This window comes from Temnothorax curvispinosus, unplaced genomic scaffold, assembly GCF_003070985.1.
Source record: "Temnothorax curvispinosus isolate PA1 unplaced genomic scaffold, ASM307098v1 QBEX01010941.1, whole genome shotgun sequence".
Taxonomy (NCBI): domain Eukaryota; kingdom Metazoa; phylum Arthropoda; class Insecta; order Hymenoptera; family Formicidae; genus Temnothorax; species Temnothorax curvispinosus.
The window spans coordinates 773755-795003 of record NW_020220721.1 but is presented as its reverse complement, the minus strand read 5'-3'; the positions used below and the strand labels follow the sequence as shown (position 1 = coordinate 795003).

At 39.5% G+C, this 21249-nt stretch overlaps 1 protein-coding gene across 2 annotated transcripts; it reads left to right on the top strand.

The window, feature by feature from the left end:
- Positions 1 to 3846: 3846 nt before the first annotated feature.
- LOC112460969 (furin-like protease 2) lies at positions 3847 to 14823 on the top strand. Of its 2 annotated transcripts, XM_025025948.1 has the most exons (13): positions 3847 to 4140; positions 6638 to 6810; positions 7683 to 8348; positions 8654 to 8870; positions 9262 to 9341; positions 9465 to 9745; positions 10325 to 10512; positions 10630 to 10878; positions 11299 to 11767; positions 11848 to 12047; positions 12126 to 12407; positions 12665 to 12873; positions 13027 to 14823. In XM_025025948.1, exons 1-13 carry the CDS (start codon positions 3873 to 3875, stop codon positions 13132 to 13134), a joined length of 3390 nt encoding a protein of 1129 aa, XP_024881716.1. In that variant the 5' UTR covers positions 3847 to 3872; the 3' UTR covers positions 13135 to 14823. The 2 variants fall into 2 exon arrangements, with proteins under 2 accessions (XP_024881716.1, XP_024881715.1); XM_025025947.1 differs by having other exon boundaries at positions 9262 to 9745.
- Positions 14824 to 21249: the final 6426 nt, after the last annotated feature.

Sequence of the window (21249 nt, the reverse complement as noted above, 5' to 3'; positions counted from 1 at the left end):
CGAAGCAGTTTTCAATATTTTGTATAAGAAAATTAATTCTTAAATCGGAATATATAAAAATTATTTTATTAGAAGTAATTTTTGAGATCTCTGCTAATATATTTTATTATTGTTTAAATTTATGTACGATGATTTTATTATTTAAAATAATTGAAAAGAGCTTATAAATTATTATTCAAAAATTTGTGTATCGATTTGAACTAAAATTTAAATAATTTTCTTAATCTCAAGCAATAGGTTTTTAATTATAAAGATTTAATTTTACGATTATGCGAGCTGCGAACTATGAATAAACAGTCGTCGATCCGTGAATTTTGTATACAAGTGGTATATAGGTATAACACACGGTGCTTGATGCAATAAGAGACTGTATATTCCTCTTTCGCAATTTTTACGGAACCGTAGAATACCGAACATGATATTTTTTTATCTTTTCAGATTTTTGTGTCAAAATTTTTATTAGAGTAACGTGAGATAGGTGGAAAGCTTTCCGTGCTCTTCATCAAACCGACATGCAATAGTCGATACATGGTTTGATGTTGACAATTCTGTGTCCATGGGTTTGGAACAGCGATAGCGCTACAACAAGAGCAGCTCGGTAACGTTGCGCCCACATTAAACCCACGTTTCCTCCTCTTCGAGCTATCGAGTTCTGATCCCGTTGCATTCTCAGCGCATACCGCACTCTCGTTCTTCGTCCCTTCTTGATCCGCTCGTAGCGCCGAAATCTCCGCGCAGATAAGCGCTGACACGGACGACGGGGACACGCGTCGATGCCCCCGGGGTCTTCCTCACGGGCGAGCACGACAATGTGCAATCTAGTTAATGGAATTGCAGGGAGAACGGAACCGGCATCGTACGACGCGCCCGGGCCCGAATGACCGAGTAAAAAAGCAGCAGCGAGAAAGGTGCATCGGCACGGAGATTGGCACATTCCCGGTCGCCGGTGTTTCCGCGATGAGAACACGTACCGCGCTGCTCCTCTGATCACGATGAGCTACGGGCGTAATGTACGAGAGCCGGAATTAAGAGAAACCTATATCCTGTCCTTTTACATGCTCTTCATTCGTGTGATAGCCCGAGGCGGATTCGCGTTAGATTCTAAGCGAGAACCCTTCTAATTACCAATGTTTCCTGAATTGCGTAATATATCTCTCGAGACGTGATTCTTTTTTATTCTTAAATGAAAAACATTTTTTTTTTTTCATAGATTTTAGCATATTATTGCTGCTGAGAAAGTTCTTTGTGAATTTATGAATTATAAATATAAATTGTTTATTTAAATCAGTTGACAGGTGAAAAGTCCTAATTGTAATGTTTGTTGCATCAAAAGGACTTATATACATATATGTGAGAGTTTTTAAAAAATGTACAGTTAAAAAATTAATTTTTTTAATTTACCAGATATCACAGACGCGCGGTTCGCGCGCGCTATTTAGCTTTAACATTACACACAACTGTCAAAATTTACAGCTACTCATGAAATAAGCGCAGCGAGAGAACCAATCGGCATCGCGGAAAAGCGACAACAATAAACTTTGATAGATTTGAATATCGACTTTACATGCCTATTTTTTAGATATATGCACGCCTTTTTTAGAGAGAGAATATTTAGATGATGATGACTCTTTTATTTATTTATTTTATTTATTTTTTAATTTACTCTTTTATATATTTAGCTATTACTTCACCGTTGCTTTATTTACTTCATTTTCTTATAGCTTTGATCCTGATAAATAATACAGTACTTTTGTATTTTGCAGAATATTTCATGAAAATAAAGAAGGCTTCTTTTGTATGTAAAATGAATGTTAAAAGCATTTGTTAAGCCATGTATTCGATGCACTTGTTCTATCCCTTCCAATTCTGCTCAGTTCACGCGGAAAAACACCCATAGTCATAGAGATTAGAGAATACCTCGTGTTCTTGTGTTCCGCAAAAGTATTTCGCGTTGTTCGCGTATACATTCGCACACGTGCAGAAACATTTCCAGAGGCTACACTTCCAAAATAGCATAGTCCGAGATTATTCTCGACATGTAGACAAAATGTAGAATCTACGCGGTAATCAGAATTAAAATTTTTTGCAAAATAGTGATTCCTTGTAGCATCTAAAATTTTTTTACCAAATTTGCGTGCGATAAAAATTGATCCTAAGCTGTCATCTCTTTTCTTTCTACTAAAAAAATCTAAATTATTTCTAAATTGTAGAACATTTTGGAAGTTGTTTTTTTTTTTATTACCGCAATTATTATTTTTCAACCGATAATTATAAAGATATCCCGTATCAATATTCCCGTGTCGAAGATATCCCCTGTATCAATTAGAATGATAAATCGTTCGACCCATCTGGGATTGATGTGTTCGCCGTGCTTACTTGACCGTCCATCTCCCCTGATGACTAATCTACGGAGTCCGCGATATCATGCCACGCACGCACGAATTTATCGCGTCGCTGTCGTGAATTTTTTTTACCGCGATTTAGATATGATCATACGCGGACTTGCGTGATCGCCGCGGGAACACGTACGAAACATTCGCGTATTTTCATCGTATGCATTTATTACGTAAATTACGTAAATTTATGACGCACACACAAATGAAAAACGCCATTCGTAGCCGGAACTCCGCAATAATCAATCCATTATAAATGCATAAAACGAACGTTTGTTATATAGGGGATACGAATCGTGCGTCGCCCGGCGGTACGAGGGAATCGTGTCTCGCATATATTTTTTTTCCGGCTCGATATAGCTCTGGGTGGCTACCGACAGCGATATCAGAGAAGAAGCTATAGCTCTGTCAAAATTCGAATGGAATTTTAACACCGTCGATATTTTTATGAGAACGATGGCGCGCGATATAACATTTGGCGATCAAAAAGTTCCCGATGGAATTTCTGGCGCTTGATTTTTTGACACTGAAACTTCTTAGGGGCTTCAATGTTAGCTATTAATTTTTTGCACATTATTTATACAATACATAGTTGTATAAAAATTGGTAGATATTTAAGAAATAATTAACGCGGTGTTCCATAATAATTAGAAAATTAATAATTTTTATAACATTAGAAAATAACAATGTTCTAAATTATTATGGGACGCTGAGAGTATCAGCTATCTTACTTGCTGATATAATGGAGACCACGTTGTGAAAGCTGTGGCGCCCAAATTTGTCGTGCGGCTAGTAATCCATTAATCCATGAAATTGTATACGCGCCTGTGGAGATATATAGCGTTACACGAATATCAATCAACGGTCATATACGGTAACACGAAATTCGCGAATTAATTGCTGCCAAAGAATCGTGTATCGCACCATGCGCGATTTATCATCAAAATCTTCGGCTGAGACAAAATATTTTTTGCGTTTATGGTATAATGTATATTCTTTTGTGTTTACTTACATAAGTATAGGATGTATATTTAATGTAACAAACTGTTTTATTGGAACAGTTGTAACTCACGAAAAATAAGAATTAGATTTAAAAATTTAACACTAATGTAAAAATAATCATGAAATTTATATGATAAATGTAATCGATGTTAACTTATGAAAACGGAGATAATTTTTAGATTTTTTAGTTTATGGAAAGTAAGGAGTTAAGCTGTACCTAATTTAAAAAATCTTGCTAACTGAGAAATATATACATTTAAGTAGCGAAACAAGATGTTTATGTAGGCATAATTTCCAAAACATACAAGTTGGTTAATTCTCAAATTTCCTTGCGCTCTACCTGAAAGAAGGGCAACAAAACGATTGCGGCACGTTGAAAAAAAAAAAATATATATATATTCATCGTTAGACCGTCCAGGATAAATTAAGATTAACATTTCATTGCCCTAGAATGGCGGCGCCAAGGACGGTTACGACATGAATCTCGGCCCAGCCTGGCAGAAGGGCTATACCGGCAAGGGTGTCGTCGTTTCGATTCTGGACGACGGCATCCAGACCAATCATCCCGATCTCGCGCTCAACTACGATCACCAGGCCAGCACGGACATCAACGACAACGACGACGATCCGATGCCGAGGGACAACGGCGACAATAAGCACGGCACTCGATGTGCCGGCGAAGTCGCCGCCGTCGCCTTCAACCAGTACTGCGGGGTCGGAGTCGCTTATAACGCCAGCATCGGAGGTAAGGTCATTTGCAGCAAAGATCGAAATAATGTGCATAAGTATAGCCACACGTAATCGCGGAATTGTGAAACGAAAGAGGAATAATTTAATAGGTCCGAGGCTATTTTGAAAATATTATTTGGTAAATGAAGGACGTCTGTGTCGAAATAATTGACCAGACAGTTTCTATCGAAATTTCATCTAAATTGGTTACATACGATATATAGGTACGTGACTTGAGCAACTATCAATATGAAAATATCCGTAGGATATTTTGAAAATAGTAATACTTTTTTTAGGGGACTGGCTATTTTTAAAAAATTTATTTAAGATTTATGAATGAAAGAAGTGATCATTTCCAACATTTCTGATTGCTTTAATCTTTTGATACGCTTTAACTCGGATATGTAGCAATTAGCATTCTAATTCTAATTGTTAATTTTCTAATTATCTCTATTGAAATTACAAATAGGATACTCGAGGACGAGAAAATGGATTACTGATAGAGGATTATTTAATGCGGGGGATGTGTGTAATTTTCTATTCATAAACGAGTAACTTATAAATATACTTTTAAAGATTTAAATTCGTCGCCATGTTTGATAAACTATGCCGCTAGAGTTATGCAAAAATTGAATTATCATCTTGAATTATAGCCTGTATATTTTGCAGATAACGCGAAAATTGAATGAAGTGCATATAATGTACGCATACATATATAACGCGTATATGGTAGGGATCAATATTTCCTTTTCCCCATACTGCTGCGTTTGGTAAACTGGAAATTGTTAGAGGCATTTTATGTTCTGACGGATTTTGTTGAAATTTGAAATAGGTTGTTACTCAGGTGGTGTTAGTATTTCAGATGATGAGAGAGTGCAGCTCATCTCAACTCGCGTGTACAAACGTTGACGATCCATTGGCTCACCCCGGGCACAAAGATATACCAAAACCTTTTGTCCATTTAATATTCCAAACTAACGAGAAACCTGATGCGTCCTTTGATTCGGTTTTAATCTTGGGTATATATTTAGCTTCGTTGTTTAACATGCGGCCCGCAAGCCGCGGGGCGCATTCGCTGTTTATTCTCGACGCTAATTACGAAAAGAAGCACGCGAAATTAAAAATATCTTCCGCGAAAAAAGATTATTGGAAATTAATACGCGCGCGCGATACATTAATCGCCACCGAAGGAGTTAGGTTGACGCTAATTACGAGCAGTCTATTCTGACTGCCGTCAATCTTATATACATCCGCGAGTGCGCTTTTTCGCCGATGCCGGTAATCACTTAATGCGCGATTTAAAGAACGGGGCTTTCGCGTCGTCGTTGTCTCGAAAGCGGTGTTTATCTTTTCTTATGCCGAGTGAGCGAATCCTCCTGGGAACGTTCCGGAGCGCTGACTTAGCCGGCGAATAGCTCCACGGAAATAAATAGTGCAGCGACCGCTGGGAATGTCAGGTCGGGCGGTGGTCGCTTTATCGTCTCGAAACCCTCGCTTGAAGAATAGGCCAGGTTTTCCGGGCGCTCGCCGCTATTCCCCGACTCGATGCTATCGAGCTGTATTAATTCCGTTAACCCATTTCGAAGCGAAACGAACGTCCGTAAGCCGTCGGGGGCTTACGACGAGTGGAACACCAGAGCCGGGGAGCCGAAATGATAGCGCGGAACGATACAGCAGCGTTAACCGGATATTGAATTGGAGGAATTGATGATCGCACGAGCACGCCGCGCGGCGAAATTAGAAATTTCGATATAGCGGCGACGAGAAATTTCGCTAGAACCGCGAGACGCGATGGTTTTCCCGCGATAACGCCGCGATGGCGGATGTCGTTGGTTGCAATTAACTATCGTTTGCCTACGAGCCACTTTTACGCGGGGATCAAAACGTAATGGAATTTCGCGATAGAAATGTAAAATTTTGTCAGTTATTTTCATCCAAAGCTTTTAAACTGATACGATTTGCGACCTCGATGAATCTGATTTCGAGTGCTCATTAAATGAGACTAACTTGATTTGGTTGATATCCGCTAGAATATTCGTTTATTAGATAAACGTTTGTGAGATTGAAACCAGCAAAAACGGATCTCTGATCGAAATTGTACTATTCTGGCCTCAATTTTAATATAATAGCGTAGCAGTAATCGAGTGATGATTATATATACTTGAAAATGGAACAGAAAATCAGCTTATACTTCTCCTGTCAAACACAAAAAATTTATGGATATCTAATTACGCAGATTTTGAGAGCCGAAATAACAAATGGGAACAAATAAAAGAATTAATTAAAATCGCACGATTACATCTACTGAAAATATTTCTATCATAAAAATCACTTGTATACGTACTCTGCACTTCCTCTCGCTTGGTCAAACTCCCGTTGCCTCGTCTCGGCCATCCTTAAAATCGATATTAACATTCCGCACATGACAATCCGTGAGATAAAATCACGGCATACGGCGAGAAAGGGGGGAAAAGGAAGACTCGCTCACACGCACATATCTCTCGTGTTCTCAGGCGTGCGAATGCTCGATGGCCCGGTAAACGACGCCGTCGAGGCCAGAGCTCTGGGATTGAATCCTGATCACATCGACATATACAGCGCCTCCTGGGGTCCCGAGGACGACGGCAAGACCGTCGACGGCCCGGGCCCTCTCGCCAGAAGGGCGTTTATTTACGGAGTGACGAGCGTAAGCTACATATATCGCGCTACATACTTTCTGCGCGCGTTCGCGAAGCGAGAGGATCGATTTATTTTCTGTCGCGGATTTCCCCTCGACATTTTATTTTATTACTTCGGAAGGGGGGGACTTAAAAACCTTTTCTCGAAAACTTCTTTGTTTGGTGTCATAATAACGAACTGAAAATAGAAGTTGTGGATTATAAATGAAGATATATATTGTTTATATTTTTATCGCAGGATGATTAACTTTGTGCATCGAATTAATGATATCATTAATAATATTATTTTATGAAATATGGATATTTGTAGAGAATTGTAAAGAAAAATTTAAACTTTTTATTTCAATTGATTTAGTTACATGTTATTAATTTTTCGGTTGGAAATAATTATAAGTTTGCATAAAAAATAATTTGTTTGGAATAACATGAATTTGTTCTGTCGAAAATTTTATTTTCCGCAAATTTCTCACGTGATGTTTTGTATCATTGAAATAACTTTTTCGCGCTATGATGTTAAAATAACTCAGTTTTTAATTTTTCGAAACAAATGCTAATTGAAATACGGCTACAATAATATTTTTTGCGCAGCAAAATTTATTTTATATTTCGTTCTATTTGGTGGAAACAAACATTCCCTTTTGGACTAGGAAGATCTCGATAAAAAAAATATTTTTCATTGTCTTGTTTATAGTTTGAAACTACCATTTTCGTAACGTACTCAAAAGTTATATCGTTATTACGCGTAATTATTGTACATTATCATAAATTTTCGTGCTATTCTATAAAATTACTAAATGTGCATCCTATCGCTTCGTCGGTCGCACGGTTCAGCTTCTCTGTCGCGAACATTCGCGCTATATCTCTTCTTCTTCCCACGCAGGGTCGCAAGGGTAAGGGCTCGATCTTCGTGTGGGCGTCCGGTAACGGTGGCCGGCATACCGACTCGTGCAACTGCGACGGCTACACTAACAGCATCTTCACGCTGTCGATATCGAGCGCGACGCAGGGCGGCTACAAGCCGTGGTACCTCGAGGAGTGCAGCTCGACCTTGGCGTCCACGTACTCGTCGGGCACGCCCGGCAACGATAAGAGCGTCGCCACCGTGGACATGGACGCCAAGCTGCGTCCCGATCACATATGCACGGTGGAACACACCGGGACATCCGCCTCGGCGCCGTTAGCCGCCGGCATCGCCGCCCTCGCCCTCGAGGCGAACCCCACGCTGTCGTGGCGAGACATGCAGTACCTGGTGGTACTTACCTCGAGGTCCGAGCCGTTGAGCAACGAGCCCGGCTGGATACTGAACGGCGTGAAGAGAAAGGTTTCCCACAAGTTCGGCTATGGTCTGATGGACGCCGGTGCCATGGTCAACTTGGCCGAACAATGGACCAACGTACCGCCCCAGCACATCTGCAAGTCCGACGAAATCAACGAGGAGAGACCGATTGATCCCACGTATGGGTACTCCCTGAGCGCGTACATGGATGTCACCGGATGCGCTGGGTCCTTGAATGAAGTGCGGTTCTTGGAGCATGTGCAGTGTAAGGTAAGATCCGTGCTGAAAAGAGTCGTCACTAGTTTTAGCAATTATTATATAGCAATAATTAGTTTTAAAAAATACTAAATATAGCATAAGCTACTATATACTCTTCTACTTACTCTCTATTTACTACCCTCATGATTACACTTAAAAAGTTACTATAATTTTTTTTATATTTATTGTAAAAGAAATTATGCTACCGATTTTTTAAGAACGATTAAAAAATTAAAAGATTACAGTATTATATGTAACTTATGTCTGCTATTTTGATGTCAATCTAAAATTATAAAATTTTAATTCTCGTGAAATAGGTTTCCCTGAGGTTCTTCCCTCGAGGAAACTTAAGACTCTTACTGACCTCGCCAATGGGCACAACTTCGACGCTATTATTCGAGCGGCCACGTGACGTTCTCAGCTCCAACTTTGACGATTGGCCCTTCCTCAGCGTACACTTTTGGGGTGAAAAGGCTGACGGCCGATGGACTCTGCAGATTATTAATGCTGGGAATCGACATGTCAATTCACCAGGCAAGTTCTTTCCAATATTATTTCCCAATCAATTTTGACATTATACACCTTGTACGAGTTGTCAGGAAGACAAATATTTATTTTTAATTGCAAAACAGAATTTTTTGTTCTGTGTAATATTCAATTATTCTTATTTTTTCGGAATGCTGGGGCACTGCCATTGGTTAAATCGATTGATATAATCATTATTTTTGAGATCATAGACTTCAGAATACATTGCAGTTGTAATGTTTATCAAAATAATTCCAAATAAAATTAAAACTTGCATCGTTTTTAACAATTAAAAATTATTTACGATTTTAAAAGTCTTTCTCAACCCGTACGTCGCACTATCTCTTGTCATCGCGCAAGGATCCCGCTATAATTTGGTCTTCTTGCTATATTGTTATAGGCATCCTGAAGAAGTGGCAGCTGATCTTCTACGGCACGTCGACGAACCCGATCCGGATACGCACGCGGCAATTTAACCCGGTACATTCCCCTCATTACCTTTCCTCTCATTCCGTGCGTTATCCATTCTCCGTAGACGATGATCCGCTACAATTGTCCGGTTATCCGGGCAACAGGGACTTCTTTTCTCCGTCTACCTTTCAGAGTTACCAGGGCCCGTACAGCGGCGCCGCGTCGAATCTACAGGCATCTGTGGCCACCTTGGACGGCTCGTCAGCACCGATCCTGTCGAACCACCTGCCTGGCGACGTTTCATCGGCGTCCGCCTTCGACTCACCTTCGGCGGCGTCGTCCGTGCAAGCGGACGGCTCGCTCGACACCACCAGGAGGATACTGCACGACTGCGATCCTCAATGCGACGCGCAAGGTTGCTACGGCAAAGGCCCGACGCAGTGCGTCGGTTGTAAAAATTATCGTCTCGATAAGTGAGTAAACACAGACTTAGAGCTTTCAATTAAGACAAAACAATTGCCTTTGTCAGGAAATATGCTTTTTAAAGTATGACTTCCAGAATATTTTTGCTAATTCTTAAATGTAAAATTAGAATAATATGCATTGGAGAAATATTTTATAAGGATTTTATATGTTTTATATTTTAATGCAGTGACTGTCAAATGCTAGCGGGCGGCATATGCTGATAAAATTAATATAACTTAACACACAATTTTGCAATGCTACGAAACTGCGGATTATGACGGTAGGAATATTTGAGCATAACACTACTTGCTCCGTTTGAGAAAGAAAATATTATCATTATACATATATTAATTGAGTTATTTTATATTTTAATTAAAAATTTTTATCCATTACTAAACGAATCTTTTTAATTAATATTTAATCCATTATTAAGTAAATATTTTTTTATATTTATAATTTATCTATCTTCCACACAAGAGTTTAATGAATCCGTCAATTCTTCAGTTTATGCTTTGCCTCTTTATTGACCCTTCTCAATGAAAAAGCGCTTTAGAAACAACGCGAGGGGTCTCTTATCTCTTTTTCAGCACTTGCGTCAGTCGCTGCCCACCAAGGAGCTTCCCTAACCAGGGCGGCGTTTGCTGGCCGTGTCACGAATCCTGTGAAATTTGCGCGGGTGCAGGTCAGGACTCTTGTCTCTCGTGTGCTCCCGCTCACCTTCGGGTCACTGATCTAGCGGTCTGCCTTCAGCAATGCCCGGAGGGCTACTACGAAAGTACGTGGAAAGAAAAACGATTAATTCGTATTTGTATTCAGATCTCTTCTCTAGTTTTTTCTCCTTAAAATTGACATCGAGTAACGCGACGCGTGATTTTTGCATCTTTCCATGCAGATACCGAGAACAGCACGTGCGTGCCATGCGAGGCCAACTGCGCCAGCTGTCAGGACAGACCGGACAAGTGTACCAGCTGCGAGCATCATTTGGTGATGCACGAGAATAAATGTTATGCCGCGTGTCCGCCCTACACGTACGAAACGCAGGATTACAATTGCGCGCCGTGCCATCCTACCTGTGAGACCTGTAACGGCACGGCGGATAATCAGTGCATCGCCTGCCGATCTGGGCTGTTCGCTTTGAACGGTGAGTACATGATTGATAGTCCTTTTAAGTAAACGTGACACAATAATATGATTTATAAAATCTATAAAATATATTTTGTAATAGTATTCAACAGTATCTACTTACAGTATTCAACTTATAGTATCTACTTTTTACATAATTGGAAAGATATTCGACATGGTTGTAAATCTTTTAAACATTTTATATAAATATATGGAGAAGACTTAAACATATATATATTGCAGAAAAGTTAGATTAATTGAATTGCATCAAATATGTATAATATATAATTCTTAAATTAAATAAATATCAGACTTGTCTTATACGAATGTACATTAAATCAAAAGTTTCAAATTGCATCTGATACTCCACATCATATTCGGTCAAAATGTTATAACGTAATTAGTTTTCGCTAAACGGTCTCCTGTGTATGTGTCGTAGGCACGTGTCGCGCCTCGTGCCCAGCGGGTTATAGCGCTGACAAGAAGCGACGCGAATGTGTGGCATGCCCGCCCGGCTGTGCGACCTGCAGTTCGCTGAGCTGCACAAGCTGCATCGAAGGGTGGAGCCTGAACAAGAAGGGCCTGTGCGCGCCCGAGAGTCGCAGCAATTGCAACACGGACCAGTATTACGAGGAGGGCCAGTGCAAGGCCTGCCATTCGTCCTGCGAGACTTGCGCCGGCTCCACGGAGGATCATTGTATATCTTGTCCAAACCCGTTGCTTCTTCAGGGTAAACGATGCGTGTCCCAATGCGACGATGCGTTCTATTCTGTGGTACAACCCTCGCGACCGGTTTGCGTCCCTTGCCTGCACACTTGCAAGAGTTGCGTCTCTCGGTTGAATTGTACAGCGTGTCAAGACGGGCTGCAACTGCAGAGCGGAGAATGCAGGTCATCCTGCGCGCCAGGGTAAGATGAGTAGTCAGCATCAGATCGGTAACGGAACAGTATTGGTATGTTTTTTCTTTTTTTTTTCTTGTTGGTTTTAGTTATTACAGTGACAGAGGTCAATGTGCCAAGTGTTACTTGTCGTGTAAGACGTGTTCGGGGCCCAGAAGAGATCAGTGCGTTACTTGTCCGAGAGGCTGGCAACTGGCGGCCGGCGAATGCCATCCTGAGTGTCCAGAAGGATTCTTCAAGTCAAACTTCGGTTGTCAGAAGTGTCATCATTATTGCCGCACGTGTAAAGGTGAGTTACAATTGATTGGTCGCTGTTGATTGACTAAACTAAATCTACGTTTCTTCAACGGGAAAACATTTGTTACAGGCGAAGGCCCGCTAGAATGTACTTCTTGTCCACCTCACTCGATGTTAGAAGGCGGATTATGTATGGAATGCTTAGGAGCGCAATACTATGACTCCTTGACTCAGCTCTGCAAGAGCTGCCATTCTGATTGCCGCAGATGCACTGGTCCCGGCAAATTCAGCTGTGCCGCGTGCTCGCCACCACTGCATCTGGACAAATTGAACAATCAATGCGTCCCTTGCTGCACAGGTAACGAGAAGGGACCTCAGGCTGAGGAGTGTTGTCTCTGTGATCCAGAAACCGGTAATTTTTACGTCTTAATATTATATATTAATAAAATGGATATATATATTAACAAACAGATATTTTTTACTTATAAATATCTTATAATTACTCTATTAGACAATTTTTTTATAAACAAAATATATAACTTTAATCTTTAAATATAGAATTTTTTTTCTTATTCTAGATAGTTTTATTATTAATATAACATTATTGTGTTGTTGTCCTTTATAAATATCTTCATATAATTATTGAAGGTATATTTTTAATATTTGTAGGCGGCTGCAGGAACAGCTCGCCAGCTGGGAAGAGGAGAGTACCGGGGACAGAGTTCTCGGCCAACGCCGCAATCCCTGAGACGTACAACAATTATGGCAGAAGTAACAACGATTCAGCTTCACTCGCCGTAACAGCAGCCACAACCATGGCAGTTGCCATCTGCTTAGCATCGATTGCGTTGTTCGCGATGATATTTGTCGCTCTTCAGGTATATATACAGTGAAAAATACAAATTTGAATAATATAGGAATTTATTTTTATTATGATACATTTAAATTTATAATTGGACATTTACACAGCTTCTAAAAAATTAATTTGTAAAGACAAAGAAAGATAAATGTATGCATTATTTCATTCGCAGGCTTGGTCCGGCAGAAGGGAGACCAATATGGGATATACGCAACTTGCCGTGAAGGTGGAACCGTCCGAAGACGTGGACGCCGACGATTCGACAGAGCTGATGACCTAGACTTCGTTAACGCCGACGTAGCTGATGACCTTTTGTCGCAGGGAGATCGACAAATCTCGGTTGCGATTGATTCGCGAGTCAGAACTTACGTACTTTTGCATTAGCGAGGTCCAAGGATAGCCTATATATGTGATGATAAGGCAAATAGGAAAATGGTGGTAAATACGTAGCGGGGAGGAAAGAGTTGAAGAAGGAGGAGGAGCAAGCAAAAGAAGATTCGTCGAAAACGTGATAGTAGAACTCCGTAGAGTGTCGTGTGAATGAACGGAATGAAAAAGGAAGAAAGAGAGAGAATGAGAACAAGCGTGATTGTTATTTACATGGCCGTGGTGCGGTCGCGTGAATGTGCGAATGTACAAGGAACGTGTTTTAGCTAGAGATATACTTTTTGCCCGTCATTGTTGTCAAGTGCGTCGCCGATTCCACCGTCACGCGCACCAAGACACTTCCGACACGGATAGTGATCCGAAACACGGAGAAAAAGGGTGAAGGACATTATGAAAGTGCCTGATTAGTGACACCCTTGTTTCCACACCCTTTCGCGTTCCCCCTCCGACGCGTTTTCTGTCTTCGAAGTAACTTCAAGCCTTCGTCGATTATATCATCGTCACGTGTACTCGCGAGGAAGTAGAATCTCAAGCTAGGCGACGAATAACATCGATTACGTTTCGATCGTTGCGCGTTGCGAGAGTCGAAGGCAATCTAGTTCATTTAATTAGCATTCTTTAACTGTCCATCGATTTTTTCTTCGCGCAACCACTCTTCCCCGACGCAATCGACGACCGTCAAGTTATCGAAGAGACAAAAAAGTGCGTCTCTTTCTTCATCTCTCTTCTGGAAGGCTGCCAACACACCCCGTTAAGTAGGGTGAAGAGACACGTACGTAAAGTGGCCTCCGTACATTAGGCTGAACCACGGACCACGTAATCGTAATCGTTAATTGTGAATTATGAATGGATATTGTTATATATTTGTATAAATGATAATAGTAACAAGTGAGCGAACAAAGGGGAGTAAAATCGCAAGGATCAGGAGGGGGAGGCGAAAGAAAACGATATAGCGAGATGGACGAACCGGGAGGGGGACGAGGCGAAAGACCGAAAGGCAGAGGAAGATAAGAAGGGAAGATCGTCGCACGTGAGCCTCGTTCTCCCTTAAATCTGATTGTCTCGACTAATCGACAGAATTCGCGCACGCCCGAAAGAACCAACGGACTCTTACTGCGATCGCCCAGTTATCCGACGCGTTAGTGACATCAACGGTTTGTCACATTCCAGTACCTCCCAAGCTGACGTAACACAAGCCATCGACACAAGCAATGCGTTTTTTTTGTAAACTATTTGTTGTTATTACTTGATTGTCTACTCCGATGTTTTGTTTAATATCTCACTTTCCGCGTTGTTCTTACTTATTTCTTTAATTCTCGCTCGTGTATCCATCCTTTCCCTGTTTCTTTGGGATCGCATGAGAGGAGGGAAGTCATTAAAAAAAAAGAAAAAAACGAATGAAGAAATAAAAAGGAAGAAAAAAAAAAAGAATTATACGCAACGATCCGTAGCGAATCGATATTCTTGAAAGCCATCGCCTACTCGTGTGAATATTGACTTTCTCCTTGTGATTTGATATAAAGCTATTATTGTACTTTTATGATGACCGCGATTATAAATATATACATATATACACACTCAATGCGTAAGTATGTACAGCGCTTCCTTGAGTATCCTTTACATAGATTTCCCGAATGTTCTACTTTCCTGTTATCATCCTGGGTAAGTATACAGCTACAATATTGACTTTAATTACGGTGATGCGCAGGAAAGGCAAACCGACCGTGGAAGTCGGGGAAACGAACGAGGTATAACCAACGGTAACCGAACTCCACGGCCATTACTTAATGAAACATCAAAGATTAAACTTGAATCTCGCAACCTGAATTTATACTGTATGCGGGAAAAACAAATGATTTTCGTTTTCGGATGACATGCGCATCCGGATGCATTATTATGAGATGCAATGCAATGGAAAAGTAAAAAATCGCGAACCGTAGATTTTTTCGCAATTTAATCACAATATGTTTTAACGTGATTGCGACAAAGAAAAAGCAAGCTAGTTGATCAGTTTCTGATTTAAATACAATAGCGACAATTAATTTACAAAATACATATAAAGAAATGATTAATTAAAAAAATGTCCAACAAATTTTCTTCGATAATCCACGTAAAAATATTTTTATTTATATTAATTAATTAATTTTTCTCAAGTTAATTATTTTCATTTCTCTATAAAAATCAAAATTATTTTACTATTAAAATATTTCTGCTAGTTAAATATTCAATAAAATGTTACGTATAATCACTTTATTCATATTATCAATCTAGAGTTAATATCCTGTCTATTTCACTCGCATGTCGGACGCCTGGTTTCCAATTGCGAGTAACTGCCGGCGGGGTAACATCGACCTCGTTGAACTCTATCGGGAATAAGAATCGCGAAATGGAGTTCTTAATTAGGATACGAGAACTACTAAATCGCCGTGTCACGCGACGAGAGAAAACGGCGCACGTCAGCAGTTGCGTCGGCGACTCCGGTGGAAATTACGCTCGGCTGATTGTCTTACTTCCCCTCTGACAGCTAGGGTGAGGCTGTGAATGACGCGAGAATGAGTCGTCAGCGCTCGCTGACGTTCTGTTTGTGCTCTTCGATTCTCTCATGTATATTACATCCCAGAGACTGATATAATAGGCGACGAGCGGCGACAGCTGCGGGACGGGGGGAAAAGGACGATCCGGAATTTCAATTTCGTTAAAAAGGAATATCGCTCTTTTGCCGGACAACCTTCATTCATTTTGATGCGCAAACTTGGTTATTTTAGTAGAATCGCATAAAAGAGAATATATAAACAGTGTGAAACTTTGATAAAAAAAAGTATTAAGCATTTTTTAATAAAGTTATTTGTTCTGTTAAAAGATGCAGTCAATTTTTATAAAAGGAGGCGCTAAATATATTTTTCATTTTAATAGTGTTTCTATGCAAAATAAACATGTACTAAAAAAGCACAGAAGACTGAATATAATGTCATTGCTTAAATATTTATTACAGAAAGATATACACAAGCAGTTTTTATAAAAAGATGAATAAAGTTTTGATGTAAGCCAACGATATATCAAATTCATATGATACATCAAACGTCCTTAAATTCATATTGATGACTAAGGTGAATAAATTGATAGTATAGTTCATATAAGCGATGTACAATTGCAATACACGTAATTTAAATTCCACAATACATCTTAGACCTTATTCAATCAATTAAAACCTTAATCAGTTTTTTCTTTGATGTTCATTCTTCAATCACTGCGATATCTTTTCTTCCGCGATATATCGCTGAGTAATTACTTTTGGCTTTTATCAATGTTATCTCCGATAACTCTTCGACAATTTTTTAGGTATATCAAGCTAGCCAAATTATCAGAACACAACAAATTTTATATAGAATTAATTTGTTAATTATTTGCTATTTTTTGCTTTTAAAAGTAATTTTTGTTGCTCCAGCTATTAAAAAGTTACGAAGGGCTAGATAGCTTATAAGATTAAGCTATCCAGCCATTGTAAAAAACAGCATACACATAAGTCAAAGCAATAAATTAATAATACCAAAACTATTTGCTACTTTTTTGCTATTTTTTGCTTGCAAAAGTAATTTTTTCGTTAATTTAAACCGTGCATTAATTACGATATTATATTTAAATTTAAAAAAGTCTTGACTTTACTGCCGCTATCAAACTAATACGAATATTTAATGCGTATTAAAATGTGCATAAAATATAAATGCTTATCTCCTTATCTATACTTCTAGACCATTATATTTTAAATGGGCTAGAAGTATGAATAAGTTTGTCTGGTTACAATTTTAGATATTGGACGGCTCGAGTATCTCGGGGAAATCAACTCCCATACTCACCAACGTGGGCCTCTGAGGAAGCAGGTGAACAAATTTTAAAAGTTGTGCGTATAACCAAAGTTATGTGAGCATAACGTACAACATTTTTCTCCTAATTCTTTTTCTTCAACTTTCCTTCTTCAAAATACTTCCACAGTATACGTATTAAAAACTTCATAATTTGTTCAGTTCAACCTTGGTCGATTATTGGAATCTCATTTCAAACGCATATCAAGTGAGAAATTCAAAAATATAATGACGCGAGATCCGAAAAAGGTAATGGCTTTCTATATTAATTAATGTAGCTATTAATGTGATATTTTCATTTTATCGCACGATGTAATTACGCTTTTATGGCTTTACACATCGTGGTATGAATCTCTTTATTACGTTATTCAACGTGATATTAAAATTTTATGGCACTTTATTTGAAAAATTATTTTAACAGACAACGCAACGTATAGAACCTCACGTCATCACATTACTTTGCTTTATTTGTTATGAAGGCCAGTTTGTCAATTAATTAGATGGATAAACATTATAATGTTAAAATTGGCGCTTTAATAAGAGTAAAAATTAATTATTTATATAATATCACGTTGCATATAAAATAAATTAGATACAATAGCGTAACTGTAATATATTTAGTTTTTCTGTTCTCCTCCTTCTCCTCTTTCTCTCTTCTTTCCTCTTCGCTTCGTAATACTCACACAACATCTGTTCGCTAAAACAAATAAATTGTTGATTACAATTATGCGGAGTTACTACTGATCACTACAATACAACGAACACGACGTAGTGGCGACGCTACACATCTTGCTCTTATTTTCATATATTCTTGCATTTTATCAATAAATGCTACTCATTTTTGTTTTTATCGCTTTAAGCATTAATTGCTTGAACTTTTTTAAAAACAGCAATTTCTGAAATTCTTTATGAAACAGTCAACATTTTTGCAAATTGTACATATTTGGTTTTATATCCGAATTTTTTTTACTAAAGCAGGAAAATTGCGAATTGATTACTTATCAATTATCGCTGATATTACAAACTTATCAAATTGTAAGCCATTTAATTTATAATTAAAATATTGCAAGGAACGCGCTGCATACATATGCACATAAATAATAATTGGGTTAATTAAATTTTCTAATTAAACAAATTTTAAGATTTCTATTCTATGCAATTTGATCCAAATATCTTTTTTCTATCTCCTGCTGTCTTTTTAGTCAAACATTAATTTGAAGACGTCAAGAAATAAAACTTGAAAGACTTTAGCGTGAACTTTCTTTCAAGTCTTCTGTTTCTACAATTCAATAAAATTCAATATCTGTCCATCTGTCCTATGAAGTAAAAAAAAGAATCTGTAGAACGAATTTCTTTTTTGATCATTCTGTTTTCCCTTCGCTCACGCAAGTGAAGCTATTGCAAAATCACGTAACTTCCGTATTATTTCCACAACCACAAATATCCCGAGGGGATGCCCAAAAGGGACAGATGTGGTTGGCGTTTCTTTTGGAAATATTGCCAAAATCCGCGCGTAAGTGAAGCGCGGGAGACGAGGAGGAGAATGGAAGCGGCTTTAATCAAAGCTGACCCTTCTTCGTCGCACCAAATCGCTCATTTCCATTCCGCTGCTTTTTTCCCGGTCGTTCTTGCGGAAACGAACGAATGCGAAACTATATGCGAGCCCGGCCGTGTCCGGAGGCAGGAAATAAATAAGCTTTCCGGTGTAAGAGTGGAAGTATTGCGGTGAAATAAAAGCGGTCGACGGCGATTCGACCGAGAGGAGTCAAAGGTGTTGCGCGCGGGGTGAGAGAAGAGGATGGGCTGGGTGGGCTGACCAGGGTAAAAGGCAAGATCGATGTGGCGCCTCGGGCCGAAGGTTTCCCTCGATCGAGCATAGAAGAATAAACAAGGCATTGCCAGAGGTCCCTCTCCTTTCTCTCTTAAGACCCTAAAAATTCTTCTTCGGAAATGAATGGTTCTGAAGACGGTTGTATTATGCTGGTTTTAGAGATAGGAAATAGCTTGGAGTGGAGAAATGGGTGCGCTTGAAAAATATTCGTTAAATTATTAAGTAAAGAGAAGTCTTTTTGCCAACTAGCAATACACTCTGCCAACTCTTTCCAAATGTAATAAAGTTTACATTTTTTTATCTAGTAGTTAACTTATGCAAAAAGCAATTGTAATAGTTATAATTTTGATATTAATAATAAAGAAAAATTGAAGAACTGACAAAAATTAGAAAATGTACATTTCTTTGTGATTTATACAAAATACTTTTTAAAATGGACAGGTGATATTAGAAACAAATTTCTCCGAATATAAGCTTTATTATTTTTTAACAGGAAGATGTTTCTATCCTCTGTAGCAATAAAAAAATCAGGAATCTCGGAACATATACTTCAATTCTGTGTTATAATTCTCGCTGTACCATTGTTGCATCGCACGAATAAAAACTTATTCGCTCAAAAATATACGCGAATAAAAGCAGACACTCAGCGCTGACTTGTTATCCGTTATGATTCGGATAACAAAGCGGTAGCCAATGCATTTCGAGGAAAGCGATCGTCGAAATATTTTTCCACGAGAAAACCGGAAACGCTAACGGCACCCGTGGTAATGGACGTCGCGCGCGGTTCAGAAAACGCGGTAAGAAACTTCGCGGGAACGGAAAGTCGCGCGGAAAAGGACGACGCCGACGGGGCAAAGGGAATAGGATTCGTCTCGGCGCAGCGGATCTTAGTTTCTTTTATAGCCCACTCGCGGGAAAACCGGGAAAAAAGAGAAGAGATCGCATTTGCCGCTGGCGTCAAAGCTTCACCATACGGCGCCACGTGCGGAACGGAAAACCGTAAAAACTCCGCCGCAAGAAACTTGATACCGCCGATGTTCCCGCCGAAGGGGCCCGGATGTCGTCCCTTCGTCTAATATCGTCCTCCCGTAATCCCGATTTTTGCGTGTAACCAGGCGGAAGTGCACAAATCTTGCTCCGGTCTGCGTGTCATAAAAGAGAGATTATTTCAGTTCCCTTAAATGACGGAAGCTGAAAGGGCGATTAATTTTTCTTATGTTTGAATGATTGAGTACATTGTAACTTTCTGCTTTGTCATTAAAGTAACGGAGAACATTATATTTTAATTATTTTATCGTTATTGAAAAAAGTGTCAAAAATGCATCAATTTTAAATATAAAACTGGAGTAAATAAAATTAACTAAGATAGTATAATTAAATCAGATAACACATAATTAAGCTAGATAATAAAATTGAATGAGAATAAATAAAAAAAATTTATTTATAAATAAAATGATCTGTTGTATTTATTCTTGTAAGCGAGCGATATGAGAATATTATCGTTTCCAGCATCGTCTTTTTTTCTTTTCTAAATTCAGTCGCGCAATTTCCACAGCGTTGTTTGTTTTCAAGATCATCGTAAAATATCATTGTATCTCTTCTCTTTCGCTCGTTTTCAAAACTCATTTCGCATTACTCAATGTTTTTCGTTACCCTTACGAGTTCTTCGAACATTCTCGCACCGTTCGTTATTTCGCACCGTAATTCGATCGGCCATAGTTCTTCGTCACTATGGGAACGATTCTCTCTCATGTGTATAGCCCCCTTTCTAGTACACGGATAAATCATAAAACCGTCTGTCGTTTCCGGCAGGATGGACGAGAATCGACTTTCGCGTTTCCGGGTCCAGGTGCCATAAACCCCCTCCTCCCCCTACGCCATTCCCCCCCAGAATAACGTCTCGTCCCGAACTCGTTACCGTCGCGCAGAAGAGCTGAACCCTCGTTGGCTGTCGGCGTTCATCCGTAGCCATTTCCGGAACCCCCGTTGACGTACGTACACACAGACACACACACACACATACACACACACATGCACACACGTTTCGGGCCAATCGAGATAACGGGATAACGCCGTAAATTCGCCGGCGATAATTCGCGGGGGGTTGGGAGAAACTCGCGTCTACTTTTATCAGCGGCCCCGATGCGCGACGGCGCGGCGCGCCGTAAGCGGATATCGTAAATTCGCAGTCGGCGAATATGCTCCCCGCGTGTACGTGTCACGGTGCTTATCAGTGGTGTGCCTGTTACGAACAATTTAACCCTAGACGATACAAAACCTTCCCCCGATACCGAACCATTTATCCCGGAACCGCATG